This window comes from Phoxinus phoxinus (assembly GCF_949152265.1).
Source record: "Phoxinus phoxinus genome assembly, chromosome: 12".
NCBI classification, from domain to species: domain Eukaryota; kingdom Metazoa; phylum Chordata; class Actinopteri; order Cypriniformes; family Leuciscidae; genus Phoxinus; species Phoxinus phoxinus.
In genome coordinates, this window is record NC_136887.1 from 9,422,058 (window position 1) to 9,440,710 (window position 18,653).

The following is an 18,653-nucleotide window of genomic DNA, read 5'->3' on the forward strand; positions in this document are numbered from 1 at the left end:
GTTCACGAATTGGTGTTATCGCATCTCGAGCTAGTGACGATTTCTTCAGTTTAAGATCATGAGGACCGGCATGTTTTTATGAAATGTAGTGGAGTAAAAAAAAAGTATTATATTATGCACATTAATATCATACTTTTGATCCATCTGTGTGAAGACTGTGTATCCGTGCCACAGAGGCAACACACACTCAAAAACAACACATTCCAGCACAAGATCACCTTTTATTTAACACAAATGAATGAAATGAATACTCTACTAGTCAGCTATTGATGCTTCCTTTCTATTAGATACATTCGTGCCGCGAGATGTTATAAAAAAAGTGGTGGGGACATGTAAATTATGCCTATGTTGTTAAATATGCAAAATAATCCTTCACTGGAACTAAAATACCAGTGTAAACCAAAACTACTGTGTGAGATCTCACTGGAAATTCTAGCTGGCACGTGTCACAATGCTCTCTATAATATAGGAAAGTAATCGTACCATTTCTTAGACTTTAGTTTGGGAGGAGGGTTTCGTGGAATGAGAAACAGAGCTCTCATTGGATGCATATCACACAAGGCTGTGGAGAAATGCGGAAAACATAAAGAACAATTAAAGCATATGCAATAAAAGTGTTTTTTCAGAATATGCCCAGGAATCATGTAAACTCACGTGGCGCTCCCTCTGCCATCTCCAAAGCTGTGATACCCAGAGACCACACATCACTCTGAAAACATGCAATGTATTCAAGGAACATATTCAACCACTCATGTATAGGACTACAGTATACTGATATTTCTCTTTGCCAATAGACAGTACATTTTTCCTTTTTTTTTTTTGCAAATTTCTAGTTAACAAATGTTGAAATGTTTATGAGAAAATAAGTAGCTTACTTACCCTATAGTCATACGTCGAGTCAGGGTTCTCATCACACGCGATCACCTCTGGCGCCATCCAGTATGGAGTCCCGATGAATGTGTTTCTTCTGCCAATCGTCCTGTCTAACTGAGCACTGACACCAAAATCCACTGACAACACAGGAATTCAACAACGTCTTCAGCCATATATAGTGCACAAGCACGTTGTCATGTGACTGGGCAATGTTTCTCATATTAAGGGTTTAATGCTGGTGATGGTTCATCTCCATTCTTACCGAGTTTGATCTCAGCGTTCTCCGTGAGCAGCACGTTTTGTCCTTTAATGTCTCGATGAATGACATGATGTGAGTGCAAGTGTAACAGACCCTGAGAACACAACGAGTAGCAAATCAGTGTTTACACACAACACAGAAAAACACCCACACCAGATAGTAATACTCCTTTTCTATATATTTAAATACATTGAGCTGTGTTTCACTTTTCTTAATGTTTTTTTTCTTCTTTTCTTTCTTTCTTTACTTTAATAATTTGCATGCTTCAGTGAAAATGTTTACTGTTTAATACACATTGAAGATGTTCAATAATTGGTGATCCATGAGTGTGTAAAGTGGTGTGACAGACATGCTGCCGTGACGTCACCATGTAGCTTAGCGCAATGTCAATTTTGCTTCATAAAAAAGAAATGTTTTACACAAAGAAATGAATAATATTGTGTCACATGAGACGAAGACCCTAGACATAGCATTAGAGATGTTGATTTTAAATAAGAGCGAGTCACATGATGGGGCGCAGACGTGTGACCAGCCAAATACTAGGAATATCTCGGGTTAAGATCAGTATGTGTTGGTCACCATAAAAATTAATTTCAACTTGCCCAATCTTTTATTAAAAATACAATTAATTAAAAAACAGTTTTCTGTTATGTTGACGAAAATGACTACAAATGAACAGCTTTTCAGCTCAAATTACAGAGGAGTTCATTGAAATGTTATTTTTACAATTACCGTATAAGATTAACTTTCTTATGGTTGACAGTGAGCATGTATACAAGACATGTGGATGAAATTTGTCATATGCTAGGGGGGGGGGCTTTTTATTGATGTTTTATGTTATCCACATAAACTTTTATGCACTAACTGAAGTGCAGACTTTATCCAATGATTAAATGCAACTGGTTTTTATCTTTCTGGGTCCAATACGCATCAAAGGATATCTGCATTCTGTCATAAAGTACTGCATTCGTGTTACATAATTCAGTCTATCCATGAAAATAGCCAGCTTACACTTAGCTGTCATTTCGGAAAGACTAATAGAAACACAAGGCATATATCAGCCAGACGAATCCCTCTAATCAGTTTAAAAATTACAAACTAATTATGATCCTTACAGTTTAAAATGAGCCTTACAAACATACCGTACTAAAAAATTAATCATTTGATTTATTCAATGAACACATGACTTGTTTTGCACGCAGGAGGTACTAGATCATATTTACTCGAGCATATATACTCCACTCACTGTAATGTCAGAGGAGGAAAGGCTGTCCCAGCCGAGTCTGCCTCCTCTCCACCTAAACGCCTAAACGTCGTATGCAATTAATAATGTTTATCTGCGATTACTCACTCTCAGAACCTCTCTACAGATGTAAGCGATCCAGTCCTCTTTAAGGCAGTTTCCTTTGGTCTTCTTCAGCAGGTCTGTGACCGACCCCGCGCCACAGTACTCCATCACCAGCTAAAGGCCAAGACACACAGAAAACACTTTAACAGCTCACTTCTAACAAGAGTGTGACAGCACAGACGTCTAGACTGGTTATCTACATTATTATTTATCTCAGTAGCTTAATCGGGATGGTAAAGTCCTTCAGTTAAACGTCAACACACACCCTCGAAGGCCCTGAAGATACGAACTGCCGAGGGAAAGAATGTAAAAGGCACTAATGCTCCTTCTAATCGTCTGGACTTTTTGAGGGACTCTTTTAGCGGTATCGTAGCGGCAGAGGAACTGTGGGAAGTTAGCAGCCACACATGTACACACACATGCTGTTGTAAATTTACACTGCAAAGTATTGAACATTACTTTGTACATACAAAGTATTGAACATACAAAGTATTGAACATTACAATTACAAATTTGACTTGACAAACTTAAAATTTCCTCTAAGTTTACAGAAAATCATGATATTATATATTAATATCTTCATGCCTTATCTTCATACAGTTTACATTTTGCAATGATACAAGCAATCGGTTGCGATTTGCTATAGTATATATCGCCCTAAGTGAGTATACTGTTTATATGTGGATACACAGATATATACAGAGCTGTGCGATAATACACTTCTCATCTCCATACCAGCGTGATGACTCCGATCTTCAACCAGACGGAACTGGATAATATTCTGATTGTTCCAAACCAAACTGACTTCTGACCTGTAATGCTGCCTGAGTCATAATCACACACTGTTCGTTCATTGGCCGGTGGAGAACTGCCCAATATAAGAAGCGCTATATAAATAAAAGTGACTTGACAGTTTTACGACAATATAAACAATCAAAATCTACATAAATGTCCATGAACAGATCTCAGAACAGCTGTGGAATCCATCACAAGATAAGCACTGCACTAAAGTATCAGCGTAAAACGTGTCCAGAGAGCAAGAAAAGCGCAGCTCTCAACCATTACTGCTGTTCTGTCGTGTGGGGAAACAACAGCATAAGAAATCAAACACAGCTAGATTACGCCACCACTGGGATCTAGGTGTGAATGCTAAATCTCTTTAGGTGTGGGGTCTTCTTTAGACAAGATGCTTGACCCAAATATAAATATTCAGTTTCAGAGGACGGGGGAAGTACAAGGCCGTTCACCTGGGGAATCCAGTGTAGCCGCCAGGCACCGTGAAGGATTCTACCAGCCGGTGGAGGACCGGAGGGCTGAACCAGATCCCAAAACACACAGCCAACCGGGTGTGTGGCAAGCGGGGCGGGGCCGAGACCCAGGGAACGGAGCGAGGTCGGTGGCGCGAGTGAAAATAATAGTCACACCACACCGGTCTAAAGTCCCACGGAGGAGCTCCCGAAGGATGAGTTCCTCCTATTTATGTTTATTTTGTGAATACATTTATGTTCGCCGGTTCCCGCCTCCTTCTTCCCTGAGCCTTTAACATTGCTACCGGGACCGTTTTTGGAAGGTATCTCTGTAACCTCAGAAGCACAAACTCTGGCTCTTCTAGTAATGTGAGACACTATACACAAACAGGAAATCATGGTTGACTGTTTATTTGGGTTCAGTAGATACTCACCCAAAGCTGGTCATCCTGACCTGCAGGACTTTTCTTTACAAAAGCACCGTAATACGTGGCTATGTTCCTGTGATGGGAATGAGTTTTCAGCATGTTAATCTCCAGTTTGATTTCATCTTCCTCGTCCTGCGGAAGAAAAAATACATTTGTAAAGTTTCATTTGATCTCTTTCACCACGACAACTTAATGACAGCAAGAATAACAATGCCTGTTAAAAATGTTATTACTTAGTAAGAGACCAATATATTGAGACTGTCTTTATAAAAGAGCCCTCCAAACATAAGCATTTATATGTAAAGGCTGCTTTTACAGTCCTTTCACAAGAGTAAAGACAGTGTGTGTGTGAATGTGATGGTCAGGGGAAAGGGAATCTGGAGCCTGGGGTTCAAATGACCACTACGTTGCTCTGTTATCTCCCATGGCAGATAATGCAAGACGGAAAGGGAACCAGGAAACAGCATTTCTGTGATGGGGAGAGCAGTCTTTCACTGAAAGCTTCATAACTGACTCGTATTGAGTAAAAAATGTACTTGTACTGACTAAAACCTGTATATTAAAGCACTAAATCCACGGTCAAGTAACAGAAATAAAATCTATGCAAACAATCAAACAGACTTGTTGCCTTGTGTAATGAGTTTAGCTGTCACTGTGCTTGTGTAGTGGTCAGACAGAGACAGTCTTTGGTTGTGATATTATGAACAATTAATTAATGATTAACTACCGGTAATTAGATTACATACCCTGTATCAGACCCATCAATTTAACCATGACCTTTAAGCATTTCAACCAATGTCGTTATCCACAGATCTTTCTCTTGGCCAACAAAACATTATGTTTTACTGTATGTCCTTACACCAAATGCCATTGGTTCTTGCTAGAGCCAAATGTCGCTGACATAAAATCTGGCACAATGCATCAATGAATGCTGAATATTCCATTTATGGTGGAGGATTATCAGGGAATAATTTATTACATTTCAGTTTGTTCCCCACACAGACACGTCGAATGAACTACCGTACTTAGTTAAGTGTTTGTTTGTTCTTTTTAAGAGTTGATGTGAACCAGAACCACTATGAATCACTGTTGTTTGAAAGAGAAAGTTCTCCTCTAGTCATTCATGGTTTATTTATATAGAGTTTAGAACTCTCTATTATGAACTGGACAAAATAAGAAACATGTAGAAGGTTCTCCCAAAACCTAAATCAGTGAAATTCCTAATACTGAAGGTGAAGATAATAAACCCATTCAACATATCTGTTTGAGGCGGTCTACACTGGACATGTCAATGCAAACATGTACATTTGTCTTTATGAACTGGTGCATGATGATGCTGTATGGTCTCAATGCTTTGATTTAACAAGTTCATGACCCGTTTAATCTTTGACTATCTAAAAGCTGCGAAACTTGGCTTGTATTTCTGTAACCGAAGCTGAATGCCTTTTCTCATGCGATGCATCAGTCATGATCTCACACTGGTTAAACACTCTCTGGCTCTTCCTGTACACACACCCTAAACTCTCACTACTGGTTGAGCTGGAAAGAGACTGACAGATATGAGCAGAACACCATCAGTATTTGGATGGTGCCTGGGAGGCTCAATTTAGGGGGGAGATAAACACATTAATGGTTTATTATAGTAATATATTTTAACATAAACAAATCTTAGATGCATACTTCACCTTCAACTCCAAAAATTCCAAATTATTTCATTTTTTTAACCCCTTGACTGTCACCGTCCCATTATATTTTTAAAACAATAATATCTTAGTAAAAACCTAATATTGACAAACTATATATATATCATTTGAAAGCTTACAATCTCTAGTTTTCATATTTTACAGATGAGCAGTAATTTATCAATTTGCAACAAGAATATTTCGTATTCATTAGGCGTGTTTAGGCCTTTATTTTGAAATAGCAATAAACATGAAAAATAGGTAGAAAGCACCCATACTACTTCTGAATAGAATGTCTACTTCATAAATTGTATGAAATCACTCAAAACATATATGAAAATGGAGGCATTCTTATATGGTCAGCAAGAAAGCGTGGCTGTCCATCTAGTGAAACGTTTGGTACTGCGCCCAAATAAAATCTTACTGAAAGCTCATATTTTCAATATCAACCTATTTGAAATTTGATACACAACTTGTTCAGATTTTTGGCTTTCATTTTATTGCAGTTTTAGAGTAAAATATATTTTGTAATATAGCCTATATATTTTATATAAAATATTAAAAAAAAAATTGCATTGTACATTTTCATAAACTCAAACTTATTTTACTTTTTTTCTGTTTCACTTTCATAATATATTTCACTTCTAACATAATATGGCAAATGTCTTCTTTAAAACAAGACCAGCCATAGGTCTTTATTCCAAAGCATTCTTGAATTACAACCATTTAAATTTGGATAGTGATTTTCATGTCTATGCAAAAAAAAAAAAAAAAAAAAAAGGGAGGGTGACAGTTAAAGGGGTTGCATGAGTGCATTTATTCAGCAACCACAATCTATATTTAGTGGTAGAAACAGCACTTGTCATCCTCTTAAAAGAACACATAGTGGCATGAAACTTTAATTTTAACCAAAATATTGCAAGCGTGAGAAACGCTAAACTCCAGCATTCATGTGTTCAGATCATAAGTGGAGGGAGATTAAGTAAAACAATGGGCAGAAAATATATACATCTAAGAGCAAAGTTTTTTTACGGGGGGGTTTTAACTTAACATCTGGGATCCCAAGCATAAAAGCTGGTGGAGGCTTGTGTTACAATGCAAGATAACAGAAATAATGTTTCCAGCAGGGCTCGACATTAAACCTGGTTATGTTCTTGTCCTTGTACATAAATGTCTTGGTCAACGTACTAATATATATATATATATATATATATATATATATATATATATATGTCTGATTATAATAATCCAGAATCAATATTGTCATCAGTGTTCGATTAGCTCGCTCTTACTTAAAGGGGACCTATTATGCCTATTATTTTTTACAAGATTTAAAATAAATCTCTGATGTCCCCAGAGTGTGTATGTGAAGTTCAAAACACCCACAGATCATTTTTATAGCATGTTCAAATGCCGTTTTTGTGTGTCCCTTTAGATGCAAATGAGCTGGTGCTCCCGGCCTCATTTCAAGAAGAGGGCGGAGCTTCAAGAGCTCGTGCTCCAGCATACCGGCACGACAAAACAGCACAATCTCACACACTGAACATGTCAGAAACTGTCAGTAGAGGTGTTTAGCCTTATATGTTTGAACTGGAGTCAGACAATGATGGAGAGATTCAAGAAGAAGTGACAATTTATGTAGTTGATGTGTAACTATCTTCAAGTCATCGATTAGCATGTTCCGTCATGATAATCTATAAATCTCTGTACAGGTTCTCGTAGGGGAACTGATGCCTACAGAGCAAGATAATATATGCTGCATGCAGTCAGAACAGTTTAGTTTAATTACAGTTATAACATATGTTGTCATCTTGCTTTTATGACATGCTATTGCATTTGTGTTATGTACTGTATTGCAATAAAGGTGAAAGGATGGGAAGAGACTCTTATGAGCATTGGTACACCCCAAAACACAACACTTGTAATGCCTCTTTAGTACAGGCATTGTACAACTCCAGCGAGGATACAGAAACTGTGCTTCTCTCAGGGCCGTGTGTGTCTATGCTAATAGAGCAGGTCGTCACCGGCTGTGGGCGGAGCTTCCCCCTTATGATGACGTCATAGGGGGAATCTGAATCAGCTCATTTAAATAAACTGCTGTTGATTTATGGGAATTATAAAAAAAATAGTGCGTGGATTTTTACAGTTATATAGGCTTGTTCTCACACACTGCAGACACACATCTGTGTTCAAACACCTTATAAAAGTGAATTTTGCATATTTGCCATCTTAAATTGATTACCTTATTATACGTTTGTGTAATCTTTCATGACAAATTCTTACATTTTATCAATCAATAAATGTGAAAATGTATTGTAAAAGAAAAAATCCATCATTCTTCAGCTGAAGACATGCACTGTTTCTCTCTCTTGTAAAGGTGAAGAAGCTCATACCTCTGTCACGTCCATGACCTTGATGGCTGCCAGCTGTCCTGTTTTCACATGTCGACCCTGTCAAACACAAGGACAACCATGAGAATAACACACATGACCATGAAGGACGTGAACACGTGATTATGATGTCTGCACTTGTGCGCTTCATCTTTGAAGTGTCCCAACATGTATAAATAGCTCCACAAATCAGTAGTCATGGTTTTTCTGTTATTTATAATAGTGGTTAAGTATCTAAATTGCTCAACAATACTGTGTTGTTACCCTGATCCTGGAATCCATGGAGTTTAGGCTACTGTATAATGCTAAATGTCACAGAATTTGGAAAAATTTGGATGAATAGAACAAAAGTAGAGCTGTACACATAAACAAATTGCGATTTGGACCAGTGTGTGTGAATATCAAAGAAGACTGCTTTTGAAATCTGAAGTCTGCAAGTTGTGCGTGTCTCAGTTTGTGATGCTCTTTTCAGAAGAGAGCTGTTTTCAGAGTCACTTCACCGGTTGATTTGACAAAAATATCGCCATATCATATCTACACAGGGAAAATCAAAGATCTGCACCACAACCTGCTACAAATAAAGGCTTGGTTAACATGATGATTATGAAACATATATTGCACAGTAGAATGTACTTCTCAAAGTTATAATAAAAACAATAATAATAGTTTATGGAAACATTATTTTTCTGTTTGTTGTGAAGCACTTTATTTGCCCCAAAAAAATACAAATGTTCACATTACATTTTAAAAGATTGATTAACTTGTTAAAGTTTCATCTTTCACTTTTGATAACAAAACTGTATTAAATCATAAAACAGTGAATCCAGGAAAAATGCAAACTGGCAACACAGATACATTTGCACAGAGGAACATCTAATACTGGTGTATTCACTTTGGGAAAAACAAACATTCTTTAGGCAATTATAGAAGAAATGACACATGAACCCAGAGAGGTTCAGGATGCCTCAGTGAGCTGAAATATGGCATCTAATTATGGATAATGTTTCATATGTCATGCTCAAACACACAGACCTTAAAACGGCACAGTTCCTTTTCTGTTTTCAAGTTCCACATTCACATACAGTCAAGCATTACATGACCGGTGCCAAGAATAGCATTTGGTGATTAATTTGATAAATAAATATATACTGTTGTCCAGTTGTTACCTGCCACCAATGGTTTGAATCTCAAGTGGCATATGTGAAATAAAAAATTAAAAGTGTCTGTTATCTTCTTCTGCTGAAGGTAACAACCATATAGGCTAGTATGTATGATGATGGAAGCCCTGGGACTTGTGTTGGTAGGAAGGAGAGACACCTAACCTGGTGGAGGACAGATCAATCCCTCAATGCTTCATGATCGTATGGAAAGAGGGAAAATAGTAGTGGGTTTAAAGTAGAGGTCGACCGATAGTGGATTTTACCGATAACGATAGCTAGGTTGGGCCATACTTGCCGATAACCGATTAATGAACCGATAGTTTTTAAAATTGATACTGGATAAAAACAAACATAACACTCCAAGTAAAACAGTGCTGAACTTTATTATAAAAAAAAAAAAAACTGTATTGAACCATGAAAACATGCTAAATGAAATAAATATATAAATGTGAATAAATATTTAAGTCAATAAAAGACATTCATTCAAACTGAAACAAAAATTAATACTCTAAATAACAAATAAAACCAGTTACATTCAAAATGTAACTATTTAACTGTTCTTTTCAAGCCAACTTAATTAATAAAAAAGTAACAAAATTTGTATTAAAGTGAAGATGAAAAAAATAAATAACCGAAATCGAATGCTTTTCTGATTCATTTATGTTTCTGTCAACTGTGAACATATCAGTTTGCTTACGTCTCTAGCTTTAAATATGCAACTTATCTGCATATTTAATGCAAAAAGTGACCAGCTGGATATGAACTAATGCAAACAGAGGTAACAATTGTGACATTAAACATTCGGGTCGGACTTACGTTTATGTTTGTCAGTGTTTTAACCGCTTGAGGTAGCCTACTACTAATGTTAGCGTCCTCTCAGCCTCGAAGGCAAACAAACATACTGTTGTGCTGTTCTTTCTCTACTAATGCAGCATTTAGTCAACAAATTAATCACTTTATAATGATATGACAAAATGTACTGTATACATACATTTGAGCTGTCGGTGCTTTAAACGCGCATCTGATGTCAGCGCTCTCCACGCAGCATGTGCTCTCAGTGCAGCACGCAGAATCACGTGTCGAAATAAACAACACGAGGCACGAGTTTTTATTACACCTCTAGAGGCCGCTCTTGTACTGCATGATGCCAGCAGACCCTTCTCAGCTCTTACACTGTGTAATGAATGACAGCGCGCGCTTCTCAGCCGCTCCAGCAATGGACGCAACCAGGGAAAAATATAGCTGCAAGCAGCAATCACCGGGGCCAAGCGCAAGCAAGACGACAAGACATGCCAAAGTGGCTGGGAGTGTGAGACCCACTGCAGCAAGGAGCAATTAAAGACATTTGAAGATGAATTTTGGCAAAATGGTTGAAAAATCACATACAATAACTAAAAATATGATTATCACTTTCGACCAATAGGTGGCGCAGTTACGAAACTGATGTGATGTGGTCAGAGTGAAGTGACAATGACACATACAAAGTTTGGTGTCAATATGTCAAGGCATTGCAGATATAAAGCCTGAATAGTCATTTTGGCATCATGCCTCAACTTTGCCACTGCGGTATACGAAAACGGTTTTGTCTATCGACACGAAATCCATAACTTTTACTCGGCACAGTCTGGAGATGACACGATCCGATTTTGGTGAAAATCGGACGTTCGGTCTAGGAGGAGTTCGAAAAAGTAGGTTTTAAAAGAAAATAAAGATGGCGGACAGGAACTTTGATTGACTATGGCAAAATTGGTATCTATGTTTTCAGCATAACCCAAGGAATCTATTGAGATCAGTGTCATTACTATAGGCAAATTTATTCAAAAGTTATTAGCATTTTTGGAAATTTCATTATAACTTTTGACCAAAAGGTGGCGCTGTCTCATAAATTTTTGAGTACTTTTAGGGCGTTGTACTGATGACCCATACTGAGTTTCGTAACGATACGTTCATGCGTTCATAAAATACAGCATTTTAGCACATAATTCAAAATGGCCGACAGCCAAAATGGCCGATATGGGAAAATTGAATATCAGTCAACTCAGCACGACGCCCTGAATCTAACGAGACCACTTTTGTGATTTTTGGACAAACCGTTCAGAAGTTATAAGCAAAAACATAAATTATTCATATCTCCGGACCAGTAGGTGGCGCTGCGCCGAAACGCAGCAAGTAACCTCAGGTCATGCTTGTGACGACATGTACCAAATTTGGTCTGAATCCGATAAAGCGTTGTGGAGATACGGCCTTACGTCTGTTTTTGCAAGCGCTACGTAAAATTTATTTGCGCGGTATTCGAGAACGGTAATTCGAATCAACTTGAATTCCATAACTTTTGGTCGTCATAGTCTGGAGATGATCTGGTTCATTTTTCGTGAAATTCGGAGCAACGGCCTAGGAGGAGTTCGAAAAAGTAGGTTTTTCGGAAAATTCAAAATGGCGGGAAAACTATTATGACGGAAAATGACGTCATAGGGTGCAGTCGAATCGTCGTGAGCTCAGGAATCAGAGGAAAAAAGAATGTTGTTTCTAGCCCTTGTGGTTCAAAAGTTATTAGCATAAACATGAGTGAAACTTTGGACAGCTGGTGGCGCTAGAGGGAATGAGTTGGAGACTCCAAATTTGCTATGGTGATAGTTCAGGCTGTCCTCTATCACTGTGCCAATTTGTATAAGTTTCCCGCAAACGGTTCTATAGGCTGCCATAGACGCCCAGTCGGAAGAAAAAGAAAAAAAAGAAAAAGAAAAAGAAAAAGAAGAATAAGAACGGGAACAGATACAATAGGTGCCCGCACCTTCAGTGCTTGGCCCCTAATATCGGTATATATTTTTGCCGATAACGATAGTTCCACCAGTCAACTATTGGTGCCGATTAATCGGCAAAACCGATGAATCGGTCGACCTCTAGTTTAAAGGAACACGTCGACTTTTTGGGACTTTAGCTTATTTATTCACCGTATCCCCCAGAGTTAGATAAGTCCACACATACCCTTCTCATCTCCGTGCGTGCCGTGACTCTGTCTGACGCACCCACCGCTAGCCTAGCTTAGCACAAAGACTGGAGGTAAATGGCTCCAGCTAGCATACTGCTCCCAATAAGTGACAAAATAACGCCAACATTTTCCTATTTACATGTTGTGATTTGCATAGTCACAGCGTGTACAAATAACAAGGTCACATGAGACACAGCCATCTTCTAACCGTATACACACTGGGAACTATATTCTCAGAAGGAAGCACTGCTACTTCTGCGGAGTGATTAGCGCAACACTGAGCGAACTCTCTGCTCCTCACCGCGGGGCTTCTCAGGCGCTGCGAACAAATCGGACCTTTAAGAACACCGATTTTCTTTGTGAATGAATAATATATCATAAGTAAATAAATGTTTTTCCTTAAAATACAGGGTGCATAAGTCAGGACACCCCTATGTTAAATTCCCATAGAGGCGGGCAGATGTTTATTTTTAAAGGCCAGTTATTTCATGGATCCAGGATACTATACATCCTGATAAAGTTCCCTTGGCCTTGGGAATTAAAATAGCGCCACATCATTACATACCCTTCACCATACCTAGAGATTGGCATGGTTATTTCAGTTTGCCTCATAGCTGGTCAGATTTGCATTGAGAGATGATCTTATGGAAAGTACGGTACCCCATGCCAATCTCTAGGTATGGTGAAGGGTATGCTATTTTACTTTGCGACGGACCAATAACCATATAAAGTATAGATTTAAAATGACAATTAATTAGTATATTAATCACTGTGATCCTTAAATAGAGTATTCTAATGTCATCAAATTGTTGTTGTTCAAAATATGCGTGTCAAGATTTTTTTGCATATAAACTATTGTTACGCTGAATTCAATTTTAGTGGGTGTCTTCTGTAAATTGTGGTAAACATGGATGGTCGCCATTTTTTCTCAGAAAATAAATTAAATTTAAACAGATACATTCTAATGTACAGAAAAAAAAGATAACATTTAAAGTTGTATTACACTTTTGTTTAATGCTTGAAAACCCCTTATTATCTTTGAACCATCTGCTGTTATCCAGTCAGGATTTAGATCGTGTCATAGTACGGACACTGCTCTCATAAGAGTTACAAAAGCAAAAGAATATTTCTAAATTACGGTGAGAACGGTATTAAGCTGGATGATGACATCACTGTTTCTTCAGAGCTGCTTCATAGATGAAGTGAACTCATTTCATAACTGATGAACTTTACACAGTTATTAAACCTGTTGACTGACTTCAGCTAAATAATGATGTTCACTATTGTCTTTTTAGAGCTGCTTTACAGCAGAACTGCATTCTGAATCATAATTTTCATGTTTATCAACATTTTATCAATATTTTTGTTAAAGCTGCTTTGAAAAAAATCTGTATTGTATAAAGCGCTATATAAATGAAGGTGACGTAACTTGACTTCCTGCATGTTGTAGAAAGTGTGCAAAATGCAACTTCTAATGTGTAACAATTTCAAGAAATGTCAGTTTTGCAATAGGAGTACCACACAATAATGTGGGGCACTCTTAAATATGTTTTAAATAAAAACAATATTAAAATTAGATTATTATTATTATTACCACAATGTTTTCAGTTTATTTAATTAGATTATAAAACAAATATGAGATTATTGTATGTTTTATTTTGTGACAGAAAGAAGTTGGGACGGGTCAGAATCACTTTGTTAAAACACGTACTGCGAAGTGCCTACACTTACTGGAAATGATTAGCAGTTTCTCCGTCATTCTTACAAAATATGGTTTTAGCAACAGCTGACACCCTCTCACTTTACCAAGAAACACTACCACAGTTGTGTCTCAATTATTCATCTCTAGATATTTATAGAAGTGAATGTCAGTTATGTCTTGAGTTAATATAGGCACATGGGACAAAACATGAAATCTGTGCATTAGGTCTATCAGTGTAAATGTAGCGCGATAGACATGGTGCTGTCTATTATGACAATAACAGAATGATAATCAAACAGCAATATTGACAAGAAAAAGAAAATCTCTTATTTTTTACAGCCACTATGGCAATCAGAGAGCAAATAGATTATAGTTATCTGGCTGCTGTACTTACACATGCAAAGTGTTGACAATCAATCAGAACAATGATAATGAGGGGAATCAGATGTACATATTTAAAAGTATCTGATTTAAAACCACATTCGGAAATATGGCTGGGTTGAAAATATTGATTTCTTGATTTGAATCAATTCTCAGATGAACCAACATTGAATCTTAAATCTCAAAAATCAATATTTTAGTCTATGCTGTTTTCATTTGATGAAAAAACTCAATTTTGTAGTGTGTCTCTCCAATAAATCAGAATAAGCTTTGTGGTTTGATACTTTAATATGAAACAAAGTGCAGAAATTGTCCAGTATTCGTGATCTTGTCACAAGTATGCAGGTGTTAAGGAGATGCATAGGGCTGTGCAGAAATATTCATACAGTTAACTACTGTAATATTTTTTTTCACAGTGTATCGATATTCCAACCTCTAGTATCAATAAAAAAAATGTTTTAAATAATGTCTTTTAAACTGATTTAAACGCTGACACGCTGTCTGCAAACTAACAGTTGCTGGTCATAGATACGGTCAATGTCTCAGAAGTAGAAGAAGCGGGAGCAAGAATGGCAGAAAGTACAAGCTTTCAGAGCCGACGTGTGGGTGCACTTTGGTTTGAAAAAATACTCAGGGCTGTGACAGGCTACACTAAAATATTCAGTAAACACGACCTCTTGCGTTATCAATTAACAAGACGCCGCGCAGATGAAATGGCCGTACTGTAACCTCAGCCGAAACCTGTTGATTCAAGGCAAACTACACTGGATAATACCACCAACAAGATAAGGATTTGTAAGGATTTCTACATTGTATAGTGTGGTTGAAAACCCCGGCTTCAGGCATATGGTGTGATCTCGACTCACAGATGAGTTATTATAAGCTACAAATCTCGTGAGCTTTTTGGCCGAAATTCATGTGCGGATCTTCCTTCTTTTTGATCTACGTTTGGATCTACGAACCGCTAAAAGTCTTTACTCATCAGTTTGGGACTCAAGTTTGGCCCCATTCCTGTACATCTCCTTGCTTTATTATAAGCTACCAAATATATATAAAAAAATGTACAGCATAGTAGAGCATAGTCAAGTCAAATCACATTTATTTATACTGAATTGTTTTTTACAATACAGATTGTTTCAAAGCTTAAATTCTTTTTTTTCTTTTTTATACAGCAGATCTAGAAGAAAATAGTGTCATAGTCAAACTTAAGCAAGTTCAGTGATGGTTCATTTTGGTTGTAAAAATAGTTTTTAATTTAGTTCATTTCTCTATACAGCAACTCTGGAGAAAACAGTGATTTCATCACCCAGCTCAGTTCTGATCAAAAATATTATTGAATATCAAGCTGAATACTGACTATTTAGCATACCGTTTCAGTTTTATGAATGTTTACTTAATGCACTTGATTTTTTATTTACAACATACTGACTATTTCAGTTTTATAAATTGTTTACAAAATGCACTTTCATTTTATATGATTTTTGTCTACATTTCGTCTACAATCTAAATTTTTAGTTAAAAGTGTTCAGTGACAATATGCAGTTTATACATTTCAGTGTGTTCACTGTTCAGTGTAACTGCAATGCAAATACCTTTGCTAACAAATTGGAATGTAAGTTTTTATTTGTCCGTGGAGTTATCAATATAATGTGATACAAATACCAGAATTCCTCAGCGAGTCTTCCTCTAAAAATGCCGGAAAGCAGAGGAATCGGATGAAGCGTGATGTATTTTTGAATCGAGGCGATGTTCTGATCTCCATATGAATATAGCCTGCACTGCTCATGTGTGTGGTCACATTACAGATACTCATCTCTGACTGAAGACTGTACCTCTCGTTGGTTTCATACAGATTACATAATCAGAGAATATTTGCTTTCGTTTGACTTAATTTAAAAAAAACTATATTTCAAGCTTTCTAAAAAAAGGTTTAATTTCTGTGTGGCAAATATACGCAGAGTTTCGATTAATTTTTGTGACGGAGACAGACCCTAAGCACTAAGTTTTCTTGTTATCGTGAGTGTACACAAATAAAAATAGACCCTTTACAGTTTTGAATGATGCATCACTCGTATCTGACCAAAACTGATGGAGTATTTTAAGTTCTTTCCGCTGTCATCAGGAAAAAATGGGAGAGAACGCACAAGACGACGTTTGTCGACCCCAGAGGGTTAATGTTAATGTCTAGGCTAGTTGATTCATTCAAGTTTCTCATATCCTTTTCATCCTGTATCTCGCTCTTTTGTGGATTACACTTCACAGCGCCGCAGTGTGATATCGTTCCAAACCTGTATGACTTTCTTCTGCAGAATACAAAAAAGATATCTTGACAGAAGAATCTATTTGGTGACCATTGATATCCATTGTACAAAAAAACTCAAAATGTCTTTTATGTTTCGCGAAGGAAATAAGTCATACTGGGTTCGTGGGTTGGAACCACATGTTGATGTGTAAATGATGACAGAATTGACTATTTTTGGTGAACTATCCCTTTAAGACAGGGGTGTCCAATCTAGGGATGTTAACCGATGACCGTTTGACCGATGGTTGACCGTTTCAATCTCTAAATTAGGCTATTATAGACAGTGGACTAAACGCTACTACAGTTAGCCGTCATATTCCAACATCTTTTTGTGTGAAGTGAACAAATCCCTCACACTCAATTTTTCATAACTCGCCTGTTTGTACTTAATAAACGAATAAAAACATTTGGCGCGAGGTCACAGCGTTTGGGTTCGCGCGCTCACAAGGTTTGCGAAAAGTAAAGGCTACAGGCTAACACACTCGAGGTTAGAGCCAGGGCAGACGACAGGAGGAAGGTTGCAAAGAAGAGTAGTGTGTGGGACCATTACACCAAACAGAATGACACAGATGTAAGTTGCAACTTGTGTGATACAGTGCTTAAATATGGAAATACATTACATCTACATTTCAGTGGTAACAGATAAGGTGATGATGATCATCATCTTTCTTTATTATTGTTAGCACTACCTCAAACTAAAGTGGCTCCAACCCCAATTAAACACACCTAAATCAGCTCATCGAGGTCTTCCAAGTCCATGGTTCCTCAAATCTGGTCCTGGAGCGCCACTGTCCTGCTGAGTTTAGGTCCAACCCTAATCAAACACACCGTAACAAGCTAGTCAAGGTCTTCAGAGTTACTGGAAAATTACTAGAGCTAAACAGTGGCCATTTGAGGAACCCTGTGCTAGGCAAACTAAACTTCCAGGCATGTATGTATTAGATGCATGTATGGCATCTAATTATGGATAATGTTTCATATGTCATGCTCAAACACACAGACCTTAAAACGGCACAGTTCCTTTTCTGTTTTCAAGTTCCACATTCACATACAGTCAAGCATTACATGACCGGTGCCAAGAATAGCATTTGGTGATTAATTTGATAAAAAAATATATACTGTTGTCCAGTTGTTACCTGCCACCAATGGTTTGAATCTCAAGTGGCATATGTGAAATAAAAAATTAAAAGTGTCTGTTATCTTCTTCTGCTGAAGGTAACAACCATATAGGCTAGTATGTATGATGATGGAAGCCCTGGGACTTGTGTTGGTAGGAAGGAGAGACACCTAACCTGGTGGAGGACAGATCAATCCCTCAATGCTTCATGATCGTATGGAAAGAGGGAAAATAGTAGTGGGTTTAAAGGAACACGTCGACTTTTTGGGACTTTAGCTTATTTATTCACCGTATCCCCCAGAGTTAGATAAGTCCACACATACCCTTCTCATCTCCGTGCGTGCCGTGACTCTGTCTGACGCACCCACCGCTAGCCTAGCTTAGCACAAAGACTGGAGGTAAATGGCTCCAGCTAGCATACTGCTCCCAATAAGTGACAAAATAACGCCAACATTTTCCTATTTACATGTTGTGATTTGTATAGTCACAGCGTGTACAAATAACAAGGTCACATGAGACACAGCCATCTTCTAACCGTATACACACTGGGAACTATATTCTCAGAAGGAAGCACTGCTACTTCTGCGGAGTGATTAGCGCAACACTGAGCGAACTCTCTGCTCCTCACCGCGGGGCTTCTCAGGCGCTGCGAACAAATCAGACCTTTAAGAACACCGATTTTCTTTGTGAATGAATAATATATCATAAGTAAATAAATGTTTTTCCTTAAAATACAGGGTGCATAAGTCAGGACACCCCTATGTTAAATTCCCAT

The 18,653-nt window shown here is 37.6% G+C and overlaps 1 protein-coding gene across 4 annotated transcripts in view; it reads right to left on the reverse strand.

Moving 5' to 3' along the window:
- Positions 1-18,653, reverse strand: part of LOC307008552 (mitogen-activated protein kinase kinase kinase kinase 4) — a 70,973-nt gene that overhangs the window by 40,971 nt on the left and 11,349 nt on the right. For all 4 annotated transcript variants that reach the window (XM_079631451.1, XM_079631452.1, XM_079631454.1 and 1 more), the window contains exons 3-9: positions 8,231-8,287; positions 4,162-4,287; positions 2,484-2,594; positions 1,136-1,226; positions 880-1,010; positions 655-709; positions 484-562 (exon numbers count right to left, since the gene is read on the reverse strand). In XM_079631451.1, the coding sequence (XP_079487577.1) occupies positions 484-562; positions 655-709; positions 880-1,010; positions 1,136-1,226; positions 2,484-2,594; positions 4,162-4,287; positions 8,231-8,287 (650 nt within the window). The remainder of the gene's footprint in view (positions 1-483; positions 563-654; positions 710-879; positions 1,011-1,135; positions 1,227-2,483; positions 2,595-4,161; positions 4,288-8,230; positions 8,288-18,653) is intronic.